Raw genomic sequence first — 21,801 nt, forward strand, 5'->3', positions numbered from 1 at the left:
CACAGCACCGCTGACCTCCTGGGGGCCTGAGCGCTCTGGAGCTGGACCACCGGGGAGGGATGCTGCTCTTGGCTCCTTCATTAAAATATTGTGTTACTCAGCAGAGTGAGCTATTTCCTGGCCAACAGGCAGCTCCCTGGTCCATGTTAGCAGTCTATGGGAACACCTGGAAGAATTTAACTATTCCAGCCCAGATTAAATCCAAGATTTCAACAGGCTTCTTTTCCTGTTTATAATTCTCTAAAAGAAATATAGTATGAAAAGTACTGGAAAAATAGGCTTTCCAACCAGATACTAGAATGTTACAGATCTGGGGGAGTTTCTTCTTTGAGTTAGGTAGAGGCATAGCTGGGAACAGCTGTCACCTACTGGCCAGCAAAGCATAGCTAAGTGCAGGACGAAGAGAAAAAAGGAAGACTCGTTAATGTACTATAGTGTCCTGACCACTTCTCACAACCACTTTTCTCCTTTTTTTTTTTTGGTTTTTCGAGGTAGGGTCTTACTCTGGTCCAGGCTGACCTGGAATTAACTCTGTAGTCTCAGGGTGGCCTTGAACTCACGGCGATCCTCCTACCTCTGCCTCCCGAGTGCTGGGATTAAAGGCGTGCGCCACCACGCCCGGCCACTTTCCTCCTTTTTGAGAGGCACTGAAACAGAAAACAAACTGTGTAATCTGTGCTCAAAAGAAATCACCATTAACACCACCATTGAAAAATTCTTAATGACAAGGTAAAGATACATTTTGAAATTGGAAAGAGTTTTAAATATATCTATGTATCATCACAGCAATTACATTTTTGTTTAGTTCACAATATTTGCTCCTATTCTAGAACAGTGAAATCACTAATCACTGTTACACATGGTTGAAACCATCTAGAGCTGATCAAGAGCATGAACTCTAGAACCTTACCAACTTGAGTAAGTTGTTTAATCTCTCTGTACCTCAGTTTCCTCATCTGAAAAATGAGAACAATAGCTGCTTTCTTCCCTCCCAGTTTATTAAGTATTATGCTATTACAAAATAAGCAAAACCTAAGGTTTTGCCAAGGTTACATCAGACATAAACATGAATTTAGAAACTAGCCAAAGTTAATCAGCATATTTTCAAACAGCTATTAACAATTTACATGATAAAAATAAAACCAATACTTCAATGGAGATTGGATTAATTTCTTCATCAAAATGTCAAAGGAACACTATCAGGAGAAAATTCAGTCTTGTCCTCTCTTTTGTGCCTTCCTCAGAGTTCACATTAGTCAATGGGTCAGCCCTGCCCCCCAGTAATCAAGGAAACAGGAAAAGCCAGTGAGCAGAGATGGGATGTGAGGCCTGTGTGCTAACTTTGCCAATCACTCTTCTTTTGTGTATATCATGTGTACTTATGAAGTTGGAAAAAAAAAATCTTTTTCCTTGAATCCCAACCTTTGTAGTCTGCTTAGCTGAGGGAGTCAACTATGCTGAAGATTACACACCACCAACCTGGTTCTGAACAGCTCCGTAACTCCGTCTACTTCCTCACCCCTGCAGAGAGCATGCCAGTGCAAAGTGAGGTCTAAAAGGCTAATCTACTCGCTGATTGCTTTAAATTTTTATAGATATGTTTATTAAAGAGGACTTGGTAAATTTTCCCTCAGACTCAGTAATACACACACACATACACCCACCCCACCAAAAAACACAACCAGCTCAATATTTAGAACTAAGTTTCCTGAAAACAGAGCAACTAAGACTTCTGAATGTATGGATGTGTGGCATGAAGAGAGGCAGAACAGAAGAAAGAAAAATAATGTGAAAGACCAGGTACTATAGAAAAGGGACATGACCCAGTATAGAAGTTAGGCAATTTGAACTAAGGTATAGCCTCACATCACAAAGTCCTTCCAAACTAAGGCATGGTTGTTTGCTTGTAAAGTAAGGTTATCTAAGTACCCTTCAAAGCCATCTAAGTCATATTTCTTCAACCCAACTCCTACCACAATTCTTCTAGGACTGAAACTTCTCCAAGCATAAAAACTGTGCAAGAACGTCTGTAATTGTGAATATTAACTGAGATAGTGAAACATGGTTTTCTACTGCATTTTTTCAAATGGAAAAGTTACCTAAATGGTTGACACACAGATTGGTGGGGAAATTGTGCACATGCTAATTTTTGTTAACTATTTTATTTGAACTATACTGCTTTGAGATCTCATTTCAGAGAATGGCATGAACAGTCTTCAGCCACAGTTGTGTGGTTGTAAATGCTCACAATTGTGTCTTCTTAGGGTTGTTCCATCCCTGGGGTTTGCAAGTTGTTCACTTAAAACATTCTTTAATTGGTTGTCTTTTGTTGCAAGCTAGCTGATGTGGTAGCAACCAAAGATTCCAGTGTTAGAGCATGTGAAAGACTGCCTGCTTACCTGTGCTAGAAATAACGGCGTCTAAAGTGAAGAATTAAGAAAAACATAGTGACTACTAGATTATTCTAAGGACTCTGCATTAACTCTATAATGTTCTTGATATTTAAAGAAAAGCATATTTGTCACAAATTTAGTTAACATCTTACAACTGAACATTTATGTATGTTGCCTAGATAAATGTTATCACTGTAAACATCTATATGATCTAGGATTTTGTTTTATTTTGAAATGGGAGCTTTGTGTTTACAAGTTCATTAAAAACTAAAAACTTTCTGTTAAAAAAAAAATGTGCAAGAACGTAAAGAAAACTAGAAAGTTTCGTAGGATCGTTGCTGGAGAGACCGCTCAGTGGGGAGAGTGCTTGTCATGCAAACATGAAGACCTGAGCTCAAATCCCCAGCACCCATGTGAAAGCCAATCATGGTGTGGCACACTTGGAATCCTGGAGCTGGGAAGCGGCCAGCGGGAGCATTCTCGGGGCTTGCCGGTCCTCTGCAGTACTCTCCAGCCCTATGCTGAACCATGTCCACACCATCCACCAGCACCCTCACTGCTAAATGCCGATCACTAGTTCCTATCCTAGGTACTCAAGAACCACCCTTTCACCCCATCCTTCCATATGCTACCCTTCACTGGCCTCCCTCCCATAGCTTCTGGGTCATGACTTCACAGCCCAATCACCTCAGCCCCTGACCTACTTCAGCCTGTAATGCACAGTATTTCATTTATTTGCCTCAGAAAGTTGAATTAGGAGTGCATTGACCTTTTCTGAATACTTCTCTGAAAAAGCATGCTATTACAATTTACAGCCCCCCAGTGATAATGACGAATCAAAAGGACTACCGCTACCCACTCATGGATGCCCCAGTCAGAGATGCATATAAGATCCATGCTACCAGGCATGATCATGTATCAAGACTGGTTCATTTCAGGAACACCATTTCTTAAGGGGCAATCTTCTCTCAGAGACACAGCCTTGGGGACATCGTCCTCTCATTGGCACTTTCTTCTTAGAAATAATACCCTATGAGATACAGGAAATCTAAATATAGATTTATCTACAAGACTCTGTTCTAGGCACTTTAAACATTAATCATTTAATTCCCAGGGCCACACGGCACACAGTATGTCAGTATGGCTATTTTGCTACAACAAAAATCAAATGAGTTCTGGTGTAAGACACCAAAAAATCTTGTGATTTTGAGACTTTGTGCTGTTTTCACTATCTCATTATGACCCAACAAATCAACCACTATCCACACCCATTTCACATGGAAGCACACAGCTACAATGCTGCAATGTGATACTGTGGACTTTTCTCAAAGTATGATAACCCTACAATGGTTATAAAATATGGCAACCTCAGGGTGACTGTTCAAAGTGAGTTTTAAAGGAAACTTTTAATATGAACACTGACTTAAAAAAAAATGGTGATATTTTCACATAGTTTCAAAATAGTAGATCCTCATTTAAACTCCATCTCCACAACACACAGAAAGAACACATCAAAACTACATTCATAAATCTTAGAAAGATCAGTACGCTGCCCATTAATAGGCACCTAAATGACAGGCAGATGACCTGAGACGACAAGACCAGCAAAAAGAGGTAAAATGTTAGATAATCCATAAATAGACAAATCCTCAGTGATGGGAATGGAGCATGTAAGCAATGTAATTTCTCGTTTTTATCCACAAGATGAACAGAAATACTAAAATAGAGAAATAAATACAGCCCTGAAAAACATTACTTCCATCACAGCAGCACAGAACAGCATCTCTGCGAACAAGGGCACCCAAAGAACAGTGGCCAGCTAACTCGACACCCTCCACTGACAATCCAGGAATCTCTGTGCTAATTAAACAATCTGCCCCACATCACCAACCACTACCAGTAGCAGGCTAACATTCTTTCTCAGCACCACGTATGTCACTGACACCAGTGCTGACCCATCATCAAAGTGAATGTCAACTTATCACAAATATTTGTCTAGGACCCATTCACATGATCACTCAAAAAATACAATAGACTAGAGTTCTCACAGCTTGCCAATATGGCAAATCACTAAGGTGTGCTTTCCTTTCTCTTAAATCTCAACTTACTATTTATTAATATCATGTACTTATGCCACTGAAGCTGGCCAAATATTCCACATTTAGATTTTCCAAAGACAATACACTCCCAAAACACCACCCTGATATTAATGAGAATGGGATCAGTACCTTCCCCAAAAAGCAATCTCTTGAGGATCTTTTGTGTAGATGGAGTTGCCAGAATCATTCAGCCCATTGGTGATTCCGCTGGAATAGCCCATTATTATTCCACCATCTGTTGACACACTCAGGACATCCTGATGTCCTCCCACAGAAGTCCTCTCCAAGAACTGACCACCTTCTTTGATGCGCTGTTGGATCATTGGAGTAAGGGGCATTTCAAAGCTAAAATAGCTGTCAGGCTCTGAGTATAGTGTCTCCAGGGACTCTGCACTGTAGTATAAAGAAGTGTTGTCCAAAATGGTTTCAAACTGAGAGCTGTACACATCAGTGGAGTCCTCTGTGTATCCAGGCCCAAGGGTATCATCGTCAGCTCCCTTAAAGTGCTCCTCTTGTTCAAGGATCCTGAAGAGGAAGTATGATAGAGAATTTAAATGATAGGTTATTTTTCCCTTATGTTTTCTCCCCTTCCACTACATATATAAATGATAGTTCCATATAGATGTAAATCATATTCACCAAACTTATGACTTCATAGCATATGTAGAAAGATTTTAAATCTAGATAAAATCTTAATGTAAATGAACTACTATCCTATAAGAAATTTAATAATAAGGTTTTAAACTGGTTTCCTATATCTAGTCTAGTGGATGTTTGAATAAAATAATACATTCTCATTCTAACCAGCTATGTTCCACAAATTCTTCTCATTTTTCCCTCTCTGTGTCTGTATGTATATATGCTCATATGCAAGCATATACATGGAGTCAGAGGTTGACATCAAGTGTATTCCTGAACTCCTAACCACCTTAAGTTTGGGGACATGGCCTCTCACTGAAATGACAGCCCATTGATTCAGGTGACTTGCTAGCCAGTGAGCCCCAGAGACCCTCCTGTACCTACTCTGGCTCTGGGATTATAGCTCTACTGGGCACAGCTTTTAAAAAATATTTTACCTTTCCGTTTGTGAGGGGGCGAGGGGTGGAAGCACATACACTCTAGTGCCTCTTGCCGGTGCACACGGACCACTATGCCTACATAGCTTTACATTGTTACTGAAGAATCGAAGCCAGGATGTCAGGTTTTGTAAACAAGTTCCTTTAACGGCTGAGGCATCTCTCCAGACCCCAGAACCTCCCCCCCGGAGGGGGGGGGGATTGGGGATCTCTACTCAAGTCCTCATGCTTGTATGGCAAGTATTTCAAATGACTAAGTTATCTCATCAGCCCCATATTCTTAATTATAACAGAAGTAGATAAATATACTATTGTACGCATTCAGTAAAAAACGCACTAAACTTTCATCTGCTATTGATACTTTCTGATTCAAGGGAGACCAAATGCCCTGGGGGAAGGCTGCACCAGAAGCCAGTGCTTGCCCTCTGCTGACACAAAGCAGTACTGCAAAGAATTCATGTCAAAACTTGATGGAATAAATGAAGTAAAAAAGACAACAGAGGGCTAAATGCAAATCTAAAAAATAACCTGTAAGTTAATATTCAGAGGCGGGTTGTTAATCATGGCACATAAATGTGAAAAATAAATAATGCAGAATTTTCTTCAAGTATTAAAAATAAGTATTCATATAACTTGAAAGCTAGATCAGTAGTCAGAGCAGGTAAGAGCGAGAAAAATCTGAAGCCAAATTTCAGGTGTGCCAATTATTAAGGATTCAAAATGTGCAAGATACTCTTCTGGGCTTCTGCTTTTAAAGACATCCCACTGCCCTTCAGAATAAGGAGAGACCCTATGCAGATATCTTTCCCAATTTTCTGCCTGGCCAATTTCTTCATTCTTCCAGTTTTAGCTTTAATTAGCATTTCCACAGAAAAGCCTTGCCCAAGCCACCAACTGCATTAGTCTCTTCCCTTATATTCAAATTGTTCTTTCCAAGATGTCTCTCTTCTTTCACAGTACCTAAACTGTGTTTATGTGATCAACATTTATCTTTAGCAGTAAGGTCCATGACAGAGGTCCTAATACTGCCCTTTATACCCAGCCTCTAACAGTCAATGACAAAATAAACAATTCAAAAATCTCCATACTTCTCTCAAAAGCAACTTTGATATGTGTCTTTATATAAGAACCTGTCTTCCACTTATCTACACTAAACTGGTATGAATATCAGAATTGTAAACAAAGACCAGAAAATATAGAATGTCAAATTTACTTCTCCAGGCTACTTTAATAAAAAGGGATTCCTGGATTTGAAAGGGATGGCTCAAAGGTTAAAGGCCTTGTTTGCAAAGCCTGTCAGCCCGGGTCCAATTCTCCAATATATACATAAAGTTAGATATGCAAAACAGCACACTTGTTTGGAGTTCCTTTGCAGTGTCAAGAGGCTCTGGCACACCTCATACTCTCTCTCTCTCTCTTCCTCCTCCTTCCCTCCCTCTCCCTCTTCTCCTCCTTCCCCTCTTTAAAACACATACATACATACATATACACACATACATACTTAAAAAAAGAAAGAACATGGGATTCCCTTTGGAATATCATGGAATAAATGAATTGGAATGTGCTTCTGACCGGAGTTAATCTGTCTAAGCAAATAATACTGAGCGGGTGCCATCCTGAGACCTCTGTGTCCATACATAAAAGCCAGCTGCCTAGGCTTAACATATGCTACATTACAACCATTGGTCTTGAAGTCAGAGGAAAGGCCAAGATTCTTAATGTTTTCATATTATTAAAAGCAACTGTGGGAGCTACAGAAATAGCTTAGTAGTTAAGGTGCCTGCCTGCAAAGCCTATGGATCCAGGTTCGATTCGCAAAGTTGAATGTCTCTTCAGCAATGTTCCTCTGGTCCTTTCCTAATGTATAACTTTATTACAAGATCACTGTTATGTCTTAGAAACTAAAATTTTAAAAAGAATCTACCATGCAGTAACTTTCCCTCCATTCCATGACAATAAAAAGTCCTTTGTTCTCTGCACAAGGTGTTATTACAACACCTTCAGTGGTTACTTGAAACTAAAGATAATAATAATCCTTAAACCTAATGCTTTCCTATACCTATAATAAAGCTTAATTTATGTAGTAGGCACAGTAAAATAATAACAAGAATTAAAAATGACATATAACACTTGTAACTATACTGTAATAAAATGTTATTCAAAACCTATGAAGCATTTCAGAAATTCTCCATGTAGTATTTTTGAGCTTCATGGTTGACCACAGGTAGGGAGCAAAAGACCAGGAAGGCAGGTCTTAAGTGCTGGTAAGTTGATCCCACATCAAGCACAGGACAGTGGTTTTCTGTGACATATTCCAGGCCTCATAAACAGCAAGACTATTCTGTAAGCTCACCTTTCCTTATCTCCCTCTAGTTCAGAGATCTTCTCAAGGTGGTCTTTGCTTTCCTTGAGGAAGACTTCATCCTCACCACTTTCAGCAAAAGGCACAGGGGACAACATCCCTGAGCTAGTGCCAGGCCGTTGTGAAGCTTTCCAGGGTTCATCCCAAACACTCCCAGTTACACTGATGGAATCACACAAGCCAAGAGCTGAGATGCAATGGCTTGGCGCAACCTCTTGGCTCACAGTAGAGGCTGTCCTTTCTGGTGGTGTCTCAAAGCCTACAGAATGTTGGGACTCTCTCTTCTCTCTTCCTGTCCACAATACCTCTACACCTTGAAACTCCACATGTTTGATCCGACCTTGGCGTCCCACGGAGCCACCTCGATCACATCCCCTTGGATACTCTCTGTCATGGTCAGATTTCTGATCTTTCAAGCATCCAGCACTGCCAGAAGAATTATGGGCCGTCACTGAGCTCTGCAGGGAAGATGCAGGACACACTGGCTCATGCTCATGAATAGGCCCTGGTCTCCTATCACTGGTTACATGGGAAAGCTCCGCCTGAGCTCCTTCAGGTAACAGTGCAGTCAGATCCTCCTGAATGTTCAAATAAAAAGTTTCCTCAGTTAGTAATTCTGCTGAAAGAGGGCTATCTGGTGATTTTCCTGGGCCAGCAGGGAATGGTTTGTGGACTCTCTGTGTCTTATGGTTGGCAGTGCTTAGCCCTTTTTCCACATGCTGAACTGGAAAACTAGCATTTTTAACCAGTACTTTTGTAGTCTGTAAGGTTCCTGAAGCTATTCTGGCTTCTGTGGCTTTCAGAGATGAAATCAAAGAGTCAATGGACTGTAAACTTTGTTCCTTGAGGCGATTTTGTGGGGAGCCCTCTATGACATCATTTTGTCCTTCTGTAACACTGCTGAGCCCACAGTCTTGGCCAGCAAGAAGGTGAACTACCTGATGCCCTGGTGGGCGACATGGCAGAGACTCTACCTCAAACTCCAGAGATGCTGGTAGGCCTTCTCTGCCTTCCTCCGTGGCCCCATATTCTGGGAATTCATTTGTGACATGGGGCGGGAGCAAGGTGCTTCCTCCATGATTACCTAGGAGTAAGGACAATAAAATATAACTCATTTGCAAATTAGGCTCCAGTGTGGGTGAAAAATGCACATACTAGATACACTTCAATATTTATCTGACTTTTCCACTATCTTCTTACAACCAACACCCTGTGAAGCATGCTTACAACCTCAGCCTGCATGTATGTTACTACAGTTTTCCACATAGAAGGAGGTATGCTATATTTAACCCCAATTCTCATGAAATTCCAGAAATGAAAACACAGCAAGTCAGTTACTGCATATGCTAAAAGATTAAATAAAGATATTACCATTCAAATTTCACTACTGAAGTAAGTATTTATATGGAGCATAATATCAAATTTGTGATCTCTAAGACTGAGCCTCAGAAAAGACCAAAATCTACCTATCTGGAAAGATTTCTGTGAGCAATAAATACTTTTAAAACTTCTCTGAAGAATGAGGGTGAATTCAAAATGCAAGAGGTAACAGTGTACAAAAAGATTTCCAAGATCCCAAATGCATAAAATTTTATTTACTTTATTAATTGATAATGAAGTTTCACACACACACACACACACACACACACACATATACATATATATGTAATTTGCATCATATATATGGTATAAAACATCATTTTTGTTCGTTTCTTTGATTTTTGAAGTAGGATTTCGCTCTAGCCCAGGCTGACCTGGAATTCACTATGTAGTCTCAGGGTGGCCTCAAACTCACAGCAATCCTCCTACCTCTGCCTCCCAAGTGTTGGGATTAAAGGTGTGCATCTTCATGCCCAGAAAAACGTGACAATTTGATGAATGTGTAAATATTACAGAATGGCTTAACCAGGAAAATTATTATATCTAGTACTTCACAGACTTGGTTTATAGTTTCTGGTGATAAAGACACATGAATCTATTCTTTTAGTAACTTTCAAGTACACATTATTAACTGTAGTCATTATCTTGCACAACAAACCTCTTGAATTTCTTTTAACTGAAAATGTATAACTTTTAGGCACCACCTTCACAATCATCCCTCTGATCTTATGGCCACCATTCTAGTCTCTTCGTCTAGATGTTGGACAACTTTAGATTCTATACATGTAGCTTGCATGTTTCTGTTCTCTTCTAAGAATGCTAGCTCTTGCAATTAGGTATGATTAACTTTGAGTTACTTCTTATACATGGCATAAAATAGAAATTCAAGTTCATTTTATTGTATGTGGATCTTCAGTTTTCTCAGCACTATTCATTGGCAAAGACTATTCTCGTTGACCATTGAATTACCTTGACATACTTAAAAAAATCAATTGACCATAAATCTAAAGGTTTTTTTTAGTACTCCTGATTCTACCCCATTGAGCTAATTATCTATCTTTATGCCAGCACTAAGTACAATCTAAAAGTGAGAGGCTCCACCAACTTTGTCTTTCCATTCTCAGATTGCTTTGGCTACTAAATCCCTTGCATTTTCTGTATGATTCTTACAGGGAATGAAATTAACAAACAGAATATTGCATTCTGAGCCCTATTACCTTTACACGGGCTGTCTTTCCATTTATTTCAACTTATTTACTTCAACTGTATTTTGTAGCATTGTATGTAAGTTTTGAATGTTTTAGATGTATTCCCCTTTTACTGTTTTGAACAGTGGATTTCCTTAAAGTTTCACTTCTAGAGCCAGGCATGGTGGCACATGTCTTTAGTCCCAGTACTTGGGAGGCAGAGGTAGGAGGATAACCATGAGTTTGAGGCCACCTTGAGAATACAAAGTGAATTCCAGATCATCCTAGAGTGAGACTCTACCTCAAATTCCCACCCACCCCCAAAATAATTTACTTCTAGGTCATCCTCAATATACAGAAAAATAAATGTTTGCTGTTTATTGCTCTTCTACCTTGCTGAACTTGTGTTTTAGATCCCACAGTATTTTCTGTATATTCCATTGGATTTTCTATACACAAGGCTATGTCATCTATGGGAATAGACATGTTTTCTTATTCCTTTCCAATCCCAAATTATAGTTTCTTCAAATTATATTACACTATTGCTTCTATACTGAAATTACATGCATACCTAGAAAAGGTTCTAGCTCTGACATAAATAAACTGGAAACAAAGTTAACCATATGGATGCTGTGACCTTTGTATAAAATCCTTTGTCTTTGCTCAACTGCTTTTTTTGTACTTCACATATTTCTTACCATCTCAAAAGATCAAACTTTTTTCAATCTAGACTTAACTCCAACTACATCCACTTCAGCCTTCTTTAATCACCAGCTCATGAAAGAAAGTACTTTTCTTCATTAGATCGTTACTTGCATGTTTAGCTGAGTGCACACACATGAAATCGATCAGTAGAATGTTAGTTTACATTTTAAAGTTTCAAAGGGCTGTAACTTTGAACACTCCCCAAGTGTTCTAAGAAAATCATCCACAGTGACAAAGAACCCACACTTAACTTACTACAGTGAAATCCATTCAGCACAGAGGGAAATACTAAACTTCATCATTTGTGAACTCACTTTGTCCTAACAGTTTAATTTAATTTTTTAATTTTAATTTCACATATATAAAATAGCCATGAAAATAAATACTAGCCCACAAAGTAGTAAACAAAAAGAAATTAAGACAGGGAAGTCCAAGAAATCCAGTACATTGGTGGTATAGTTCAGTGGGTGTAAGTGGGTGTTCAAATATGAGGTCCTATTTTTGGGTCCAGCACTGTATAAAAAGCTGGTGTTGCTATGCACACCTGTGACCCCAGCACTGACTGGGACAGAAACAGGAGGGTTGGTAGGAACTGCTGATCGGCCAATCTAGCTAAAACATGGCAAGTTCTAGGTTCTTTGAGAGGCCCTGTCTTACAAAAATAAGAGAGAAGAGAAATAGAAGAGGACACCCAACAGTATCCTCCCGCTTCCGCACACGTGTGCATGGGTGCACCCATATGTGCAAACATACACAAATATGCCACATGCACACTACCACACATGTACTTAATTTAAAAAATCTGAGAATCTCTTCATTTTTTTAGTACTTTTAAGTGAAATCCTCAGAAAGAAACAGCAAACTGTTGTGGGCAAATGCTTGTGATGTCTGACATAACCACATGGCTACTGGCCTAAGCATATGAGGTCAGGTAAGCAAGCAAGGCTCTACCTGACACACACAGGGCTTTACTGTACAGTAAGCAATCTTGTTCTAGATTTACTGTATTGCTAAACAAGTTTCATCTGCTTTTAATTGAAGTAAGGACTGACACAGATAAATAGGGCCAATAAGAGTTCTGAAAAGCCAGAGAACCTAACCAAGGTAAATAAAATGGTATTCAAGAAAACACTATACCAGAACTAAAGTTTAGATTAGATTTCTGGCCTGTCTTCACTTAGGAATAAATTTATAGCAGCAGTGATTTAAAAAAAAATAAAGAACAAAATGTCTTCTAGCTACATCTTGTACTCACAGTTTTAATGATCCCACCCCCTCCTTCTGAGGCCATGTCTCAGGACGCAGCATCAAGGCAAATGTTTCTTTTCAATAAGCTTCTCTTTGCTATCGTACCACAGGAGCAGTTCCTTTTGAGGGTGTGTGTGTGTGTGTGTGTGTGTGTTTAAGAGCAAACAAAATTTTGCAAAATGTAAATCCTAACCTTTTTATGCAGGTAGAGTGTCTGATTTATCCCTTAGAAATAGCTCTTATGGAAATCCTTATGCGGAGTGTTTTGTTTTTTTTTAATTGAAGTAAAACAGGAATTTTTTGTCACTTTTCTTCATCTATTCTCTTTTAAAACAGGAAGGCCCACTGTTTCCACCATGTAGCAAACACCTATTGCTTACTTAGTATAGTGAGCAAGAGGGATTGAGAATAGCATGACACATGTGTAGCATGATAGAAAGACCACCTGGATAGCAAAGGAGGTGGTGTAGAGAAAGGTATGGGCACATTCAACCTGAGCACAATCATGGCAAGCGAGGAGGTGCAAGAGCAAGGGCACGAGCACTCTGGGGGTTTGATTCAGGTGTCCCCCGGAATTCAGGTGTTTTGAATGCTAGGTTCCCAGCTGATAGAGATTTGGGGATTAACGCCAACCGGAGGGAGTGTATTGTTGGGAGTGGGTTTGGCACACTCTACTGTTTCTATTGTCTACCTGATGTTGGCCAGGGGGTAATGTTCACTCTCTGCTCATGCCATCATTTTCCCCTGCCATCACGGAGCTTCCCCTCTAGTCTGTAAGCCAAAATAAACCCTTTGCCCCCAAAAGCTGCTCTTGGTCAAGTGATTTCTGCCAGCAATGCAAACCTGACTGCAAAAGCCACACACGGACATAACCAGGGAAAGTTGATAAGAATAGAGGTGAACTCAGATGAGCCAGAACAGAAGCAGAAAGAACTAGACTGGAGCTAAGATACAGCGTTACTCTATCTCCCAGGATGCTTTACTTCAGCCACTGTCCAATCCCATCATCACCTCACTCCACTCCATCCCTTGCTAATTTGACCACAGTGTCCCTAAAGCCCCTGCTTGGTCCCCTTATCCAACTGCTGTGGGTTCTCACCCCTGACTTGTTAAAATGCGTTCCTTGCCTTTCTGTCAAAATATCTGGAACAAATAAAACACTCCAACATTTCTTTCCAGAAAGCCTTATTGAATTAGTCCTGCACAAATTTGACAAAAGGATTTACTAAATATACTTTTAAAAAAACTTTAGCACTGAGCTAAATATAAATCAAGTACTAGTAAAAATCTTAATGGGCTGGTAAGATGGCTTAGCAGTTAAGGCTCTTGCCTGCAAAGCCCAAGTATGGAAGTTCAACACCACAGGACCCATGTAAGCCAGATGTACAAGGTGGCCTATGCGTCTAGAGTTCTTTGCAATAGCTTGAGGTCCTAGTGTGCTCTCTCTCTCTTTCTCCCCCTCTCTCTCAAATAAATAATCTCTCTCTCAAAAGAATAAATAAAGACTTCATATCTCAATTTCACTGCTTTTTCCCCTTACGAAAATAAAAATAAAGTATGTAGGAATGAGGGAGAAGAGTTCTTACACTTTTGTGAAAATATATCTACAATGGGAATACTTATTTAGGTTCCATTAAGAGTTGTCATTTTCTGTTAGGAATCTTATTTTCCACTTGGTATGTTTGATCATATTCCCAAAAATATATGACTCCTGGAATTTGGTAAAGGTATTTCCCATGAACTACAAACATATTTATTTTTAAAGTTTTTTTCATTTCAATTAATATTCTGAAAAATAAATGGGATACTTTTGAATGTTAACAAGATCAATTTTATGGCTGCTTTGTGCTGTCTATTAAATAGCCATCTGTTTCTACAACCCAGGGACAGGATTGCAATAACATGATGGAATAGAAAAATAACTTGTTCTAATGATGAGGAAATGAGCCTACTTACAGAGATAAACTATGGCCTTCCTTAAGAATAATCTTGTTTGAGAAACAGTACATGCACATCATTTTTCTATGCTCTGGCTAGAAAATTCCTTTAAAAAATTGGTTCCAGAAAAACAAAATAACCAGGACCACTTGGCACATTGACCACATACTTGTCATTGGAAACATATCTGGAAAAAACCAAACAGCTTGAGCTGGAGAAATGGTTTAATGATTAAGGTGTTTACCTGTGAAACCCAAGGATTCATACTTGACTCTCTAGATCCCACCTAAGCCAGACACACAAGTGCACAGGGTTGCACATGTATACAAGAAGGTGCACATATCTGCAGTTCGATTCAGGTGGTTGGACGCCCTGGCAAATCAATTCCCTCTCACTCCCTCACTCTCTCTCTCTCTATCTCCAACTAAAATAAAACAGCTTGTCTTGAGTGGTTTTTAGGACAAGTTATGTTTCCCAAGATGGAATGGCTGCATGTGCAAGCATAGATCTTGCAGGACCACAATCATGAGCTGTACTGTACACATGTATGCTTCCTAGCACCTAGGCTCATTCACTTTCAGGAGGAGGTTTTTTTGGTCTGTTTTGCTCTATTTCCATTAGAATACAAAGTACTGCACAGCATAAATTTTGCTTTCTCTAACACTGTGTCCACAGAGCCTGGAGTACTAATACCCAGCAAACCGGACATTTTTTGTTGAATCAATGAAATAGAAAGTCCACCAACCAACAAGATATCAATTCAAAAAACTTCAATACAAAAATAAAATCAAGATGCCTCCTAACACACAAGCAAATCAAGACTTGTAAGTGCCACCCACGTTCTAGCTCCTGCTTCCAAGTGAGGGCTCATAGAATGCTAGAGGCACAAGAGAGCCACCCAGCTGGGGAGCAAGCTCATTCTTCCATCCTGGTAACCAGTATCTATTGTATACCAAGTCTGTGTCAGGCACTGAGGAGAAAACACAGAAGATCAGGAGTCCCTTTAAAAAAAATTATTTATTTGAGAGAGTAAGAGATGGAAAGAGGCACACAGAGAAAGAGAGAGAGAGAATGAGCCTCCAGCCACTGCAAACAAACTCCCATGTGTCCCCTTGTGCATCTGGCTCACGTGGGTACTGGGGAATCGAACCAAGGTCCTTTGGCTTTGCATACCTCCAGTCCATCAGGAGTCCCTTTGATCAAGGAGCTCACAACCCAACAAATCCTTCTGAGCAGACTGTCAGCAAACCAAGTTTACAGACTGACGAGGTTCAATGGAAACATCCTTGGCCACTGTTGTAGAATTCAGTGTGATTCTATCTGGGTTGTTACAATTAAGCATACAGAGTAGACATAAGTGACCCTTCTGTAAACACTGTCCAATACAACAGCTCCAACTCCACATAGCCACTTAAACAATTAAATTTAAATAACCTTGAAAATCCAGTCACTCATTCCTCCATACTTTATGCTGCTAATGGCTATTGTGTTACACTATACAGGAAGAACATTTCCTGTACTGCCAGAGAATGATCTGAAAGTGCCTGGTACTCAGCATGGCCTTCAGACAGCAGCAGAAATATCATCGAGGAGGCCTGCTCCAAATGTAGATCTCAGGTACTACCCAGTGCTTCCTACACAGAATCCTGACGGTTTTCAGCATGAAGGCAGATGATACATACACAGTGAAGTACGAGACAACTGCTTCGGAAGACTACATCATTGAGAAGTCACTCTAATGACATGTCATCATTTCAACGGCTACATTTTATTCCAAAGATAATCGCAAGCTCCTACCTCTTAGCTAAAAGATCCAACTGTTAAATGACACAGTGACCAAAGCAAGTTCCCAGAAGTTCTAGTCTCTCATTCCTCCCACATGAAAGTCGTGGCCATTCTATCTGGGTTTGCCCTCAAATTGCCAAGTACCCTGAGTTCTTTTTCAAGGAAAAGAACCACCTTTGCTGGAACATCACCTTCTTCCTTTGTTTTATTTTCAATGTTGCTCAAATGAAAGGTCTGTGACTATACTTATGTAATAACTACACATGTAAACTTGACCATTAGTAAAATTTGCACATTAATAGCCACCTAGCTTTAAGAAAATTCCAGTGGAGATTAACACAAAGAGCTGAGAGAAAGGTGAAGTTTTTCAACAAACAGGAGTATTTTCCCAGAGATTACACTTCCTGCTTTGGGGTAGACTGTGTCTAAGATAAAATTCATGGGCAAGAGCAGTCTGAAGAGGGACCAGTGAGCATGCTCCAATGCCTATGATCTATATTCTATTAGTATAGTACAAGTCATCAGATTTTACCAAGCCACCAAAAATCCATTTGCGACTTGTCCAGAAGGAAGTGGATCCCAAATACAATTTTAACCCTTCAGTCTGAAACGCTGTTAATCAATACAAGATTGTAAGACAAATGCCCATTTATGAACCAAGTACAAAAATCAAGCCTTGGCTAGGTATGTTGGTGCACACCTTTAATCCCAGCACTAAGGAGGCAGAGGTAGGAGGATCAAGGTGGGGGTGAGCACCTCAAGGCCATCCTGATAATACATAGTGAATTCCAGGTCAGCCTGGTTAGAGCCAGATCTTACCCTGAAAAACCAAAGAGAAAAATAAAAATAAAAAAACAAGCCAAGCCTTGCAGAGGTAAAAGCTTTCAAATGCATTTCACCAACAAGTCACTATAAACTATAATCTTTAACTATGAAAAACAAAAATCATTAATATCTCCAGTCACACTGCAATACAAGGGTCACACTCTCAAAGCAATAGAAAAAACTGCAACAGGGCTAGTGAGATGGCTTAGTGGTTAAGGTGTTTGCCTACAAAGCCAAAGGACCCAGGTTTGATTCCCCAGGACCCACGTAAGCCAGATGCACAAGGTGGTGCATGCATCTAGCATTTGTTTACAGTAGCTGAAGGCCCTGGCACATCCATTCATATTCTCATTCTCTCTCCCTCTCCCTCTCTCTCCCTCTCTCTCTCTCTCTCTCTCTCTCTCTCTCTCTCTCTCTCTCTCATCAACAAAAAATAATTTTTAAAAAAGAAAAAAAATGCATCAATTTCCATGCTGGAATATTTGAAATCCCATTGGGTACTATTCACCCTGTACCAACTTCAGTCAACTATATCTGGACACATCCCCACACTTTCACAATTGTATTCATACATAACACACTGTCATTCTTTGGTTCAATAGTGATGACTTTACATCCAATATTAAGAATAAAAAAGAAAAAAAATTAACTGCATCAAAACAAAGGACAGGGAAAATATAATCCCTTTCCCCTGAAGCAGAAAATATATTTGGTATGATAACAATATCAGAAAATAAGTGAGAGTAATGAGACTTTACCAAGTGAGTAATCCAAGTGTGCTGCATCTGGGAACATACTCTTCACCTAACAAAAGTGACATTTTGGAGAAAATACACAGTGGAAGATGCTGACTATTGTATGGATAATGTTGACTCCTTAAAAGCATGCATACTTAAACTTTTATTTGCCACAAAAGCCAGGAAAAGACCTGGCAACCACTGCACCACATAAGCTTGCAGCATGTGCACATGGACCCAGTGTTCCAATAACGGGACTTCCCCGTGTGATCAGTAGTTACAGCTGTGCTTACCACAAACTGTATTTCACAGACTAATGATTCCAAACCCAATTTTTCTCATTCAGTCCTAATCCCTAGAGGAATGACAGAAGCTTACCGTGCCAGCCAGTCTCAGAGGCAGCACTGTGACAGCACGCAAGCAGCATTCAAAAGGTCAGAAGAATGAAATGAAAGATAGCCTATTAATTTTGAGGAAATTCTCTGTACTTGTACCTGCACTGTTAGCTCTCATAGAAAACAAATTCTACCAAGTGGAAAGAAGCAGAATTTGAGCTTTCCTTTTATAATCACTGTATTTTAAAGTTGGATTCATTAATTGAAGCAGAATGATTCCCCAGTTTTGCCTGTCTCTCTCATCTACTCATATTTTTTGCTTTTATTTCTACATTCTCCATTTCTGATTGAGTCCTTAATTCTTAATAAATTATACCTCTGATTTCATCAATTCTATACATCTTCTACTTCCTATTTATAAATGTACACTGTAAAAAATTCAGTGCTTTAGGAAGCAGAGGTAGGAAGATTGCCATGAGTTTGAGGCCACCCTGAGATTACATAGTGAATGCCAGGTCAGCCTAAGCTAGAGTGAGACAAAACCTCAAAACAACAGCAAGAACAACAAAAAAAAATTCAGTGCTAGAATCCCCCCCCCTACCAAACAAAGTTAGTTTTTAATTGTTTCTAAAATTGAAAAAGTTCATACTAAACTCTTACTCCAAAATATCACTCATAGCATGCTCTCTTCTGCTAGAGTTAATTAACATGAATGGGGTAATATTAGTATAAATTTTTATGTATTTTATAAAGTAGTTAACATTGAAGAAAGTAAAATGATATTTCAACAAACCACGTAGCTCTTTAAAATAACATATGATTGCCAAGCAGCTGGATTTCCTAGCAGTAAGGACTTACAGGCGGGCACTCTCTTTTAATTTCTACCTCCTGAGACAGGTATCAGGGTCAATAAGCAACCTCCCTTAGCCCCTAAGCACCCTGGGAGCAAGCCTCCACTGGTCCACACTGGAATTCTGTGGTTTCAATGCTCAGTAAGAAACCTAGCTATGGCTTAAACTCAGGATTCTGGCTACATATCAAGAACAATCCAACTGTAAACATGGCAGAAAGTTGAAAGTTAGTTTCCCTAAAGACAGAAATTAATGTTAAATTACTACAAAAGTCATGCTTCTGACAGACAGCAAAGACACACTGAAGAATCATGAAATGGCTGCAAGGAACTGTTGGGGGAGACAACCTTAGCCTCCACTTCAGTGAGGGCATTTTTGGTGCTCTTTCTGTAGCTATCCTTTGTTAACCCTCTAGGGTAATCCAGACCCGAGGGCCATGCTTCAGGCATGCAAATGAAAAGGAATTGGGTTTCTTTAAGAGAAACTCCTCCCCTATCCCATCCAGCACCATAATATGATGTCTTTCTGAAGCTGCAGAAGTAGCTTTTTTCCCTCTTTCTGCCTATATAATACATCACAGAAACGGATCAGAATAGGGCGAGTGAATTCTGTGTTCCCAGGAAAACTGCTTGGAAAAAAATAATAAAGAAAATGAGATTACAGGTAAGAATAATATTCTACTTTGTATTTAAAAATAAAGAATTTGGAAAAGTTGGTGTCAGACTAAAATATACATTCCAGGTTAAAGCCTGGTGAGATACCAGGGAGGGGCGGCTTACTTCTGAGGACCGGGAAATCAAAGACTAGTTGGCAGGGCTACCCACAATTAACACGGTCTGCTCTTTCCTACAGCAGGATTCAGAACTGGGCTAGACCCCAGGATTCTCCTACTGGGATGGTCGAAAGACAGGACTAGTAAGCAAAAGCAGTAAATAAGAGACAGAAAATGTCACAGCAGCATTCACAAGAGATAGATAAATAAAAATGTATTCGCCTGCATAGACCTACAAAGAGAGGTTACTCACAGATATTACTGTAGCTCCAGCAGTTACCCATTGATCATAGAAAATGCCCAGTTCATCAGTTTAACGCGTGAGAAAAGTTAGCTAAAAAAGAAACAAGCTAATGCAAAATCTGCTGTTCTAGTCAACTGGAAGCAAATTAGTTTCAAATTTCCTGGCGGCCCTTTTTGCCCTGCACTGCACACGGGGATGTAAATGGAAGCACTTTGAGCAGTGGGAACACGAGCCAGCCAGCCGAGCCCAGGAGCTGCTGCCTCAGCCCTACGAAGGGGACGCAGCCTGCTCTCCTGCTGCTCCGCCTCAGATGCTCTCTACCTTGGTAGCTTACCGAAAACAGCCACGGTAGGGCTTTTCTATAATTGTGAAAACTACTTCCAAGCTGATAACTGAGATGCCGGGAGTTAGCGTAATGTAACCATTTCCCCAGTGCAGCAGCAGGAAGCCGGCAAAGGCTCTGCGAGGATCATACCATCCTGGGTGACATCAGAGGTGGGGCTGTCATCCTAGTATTACGCAGCTTTTTCTCTGATGCAGGAATGACACACATGAACGGAGATGGGCAGGTTCCCTTTAAAAGGGTTTAATTCTCACACAAACACTGCTCAAAGCTGCTAGGCTGATATAAATCCTATGCTGCTAGTCCTTATCTCACTGGTAAGTGCCACTGCCATGTAAAGTCATCTTACTGATGATTACATTAGCGTTCCTGTGATCAAATGCATATTTAATAGGTAATTGATAGCACTTGGAAACACGGCATGAAAAGATTCATAGTCATTAACATCTATCTTTAAATGATGTAAACTTTTACATCACCAATAGGACCTTGGATGTATGCAATACTTCACAACACAATCTTAGGAAAAATACTAAGCATGAAAACTAGTAATTTTATAAATAAAAGAGTGATGAACACTAACTCAGGTTCAGTAGCAATATGTTGTCCCTTACTCCTGATAACGGTGCTTGATACGAACATTAAAAACAACTCAGTAGGCTGGGAGCACAGCTCAGTGGTAGAGAGCTCACATAGTACTGTGAGGCCCCGGGTTCGAACCTAGAACTACAAAATAAAAGACAAAGTGACATAAAAGTAAATAACCGATCTTCCCTACCATTAATATTCCAGCCAGCATGAGAAGCACAATTCTACAAAGCATTTCAAGGTTATTTTCCTTCATCCCACACATCTAATAACCATCAACTAGGTGTCAGAAAACATGTTAAGGGTCATTTAGACCATCCGCTTAAGAATATTTTTATAAATTTATTTACTTGAGAAAGAGATAGAGAGGCAGATGGAGAAAGAGAATAGGCACAGAAAGGCCTCCAGCCACTGCAAACAAACTCTAGACACACATGCCACTTTATGCATCTGGCTTACTTGGGTACTAGGGAATTGAACCTGTGTCCTTAGGCTTTGCAGGAAAATGCCTTAACCACTAATCCACTTATTCAACCCTAGAGTTTCCATTTTTGTTAATCTAATCAGAACACAGTTCAGTCACAAGTTAAATGAACTACGCAGCTGTATTGAATGACCCCCTCTATTCCTCCCTGACTCCTTAGACAGTTGACATCATTCACACAGGTTATGGATGAGACACTAAAGCACAAGAGAAGCTTATGAGTCATATCTGGCCTCATGGCTCAAACCAGCCCCACTATGAAACACACACAGATTTCTTTGCCTAAGCAGAATTCTAAAGAAGAATACAGTTTTCAGAATTGAAAATTCCAGCAAACCAAATGCCCACTTCTCCAAAAAACTATCCCAAACATAGCAGATGAAGGTTAAAGGTATACCAAGAGACAATAGACCAGGCAATGGAAGGAGAACCCACTTTGGACTTTACTG

The 21,801-nt window shown here is 39.9% G+C and overlaps 1 protein-coding gene across 1 annotated transcript in view; it reads right to left on the minus strand.

Moving 5' to 3' along the window:
* Window positions 1–21,801, minus strand: part of Psd3 (pleckstrin and Sec7 domain containing 3) — a 352,155-nt gene that overhangs the window by 242,533 nt on the left and 87,821 nt on the right. Inside the window, exons 3-4 of the mRNA XM_045131244.1 lie at window positions 7,922–9,014; window positions 4,622–5,017 (exon numbers count right to left, since the gene is read on the minus strand). Coding sequence (XP_044987179.1) covers window positions 4,622–5,017; window positions 7,922–9,014 — 1,489 coding nt within the window. The remainder of the gene's footprint in view (window positions 1–4,621; window positions 5,018–7,921; window positions 9,015–21,801) is intronic.

Source organism: Jaculus jaculus, chromosome 12 (genome assembly GCF_020740685.1).
Source record: "Jaculus jaculus isolate mJacJac1 chromosome 12, mJacJac1.mat.Y.cur, whole genome shotgun sequence".
NCBI classification, from domain to species: domain Eukaryota; kingdom Metazoa; phylum Chordata; class Mammalia; order Rodentia; family Dipodidae; genus Jaculus; species Jaculus jaculus.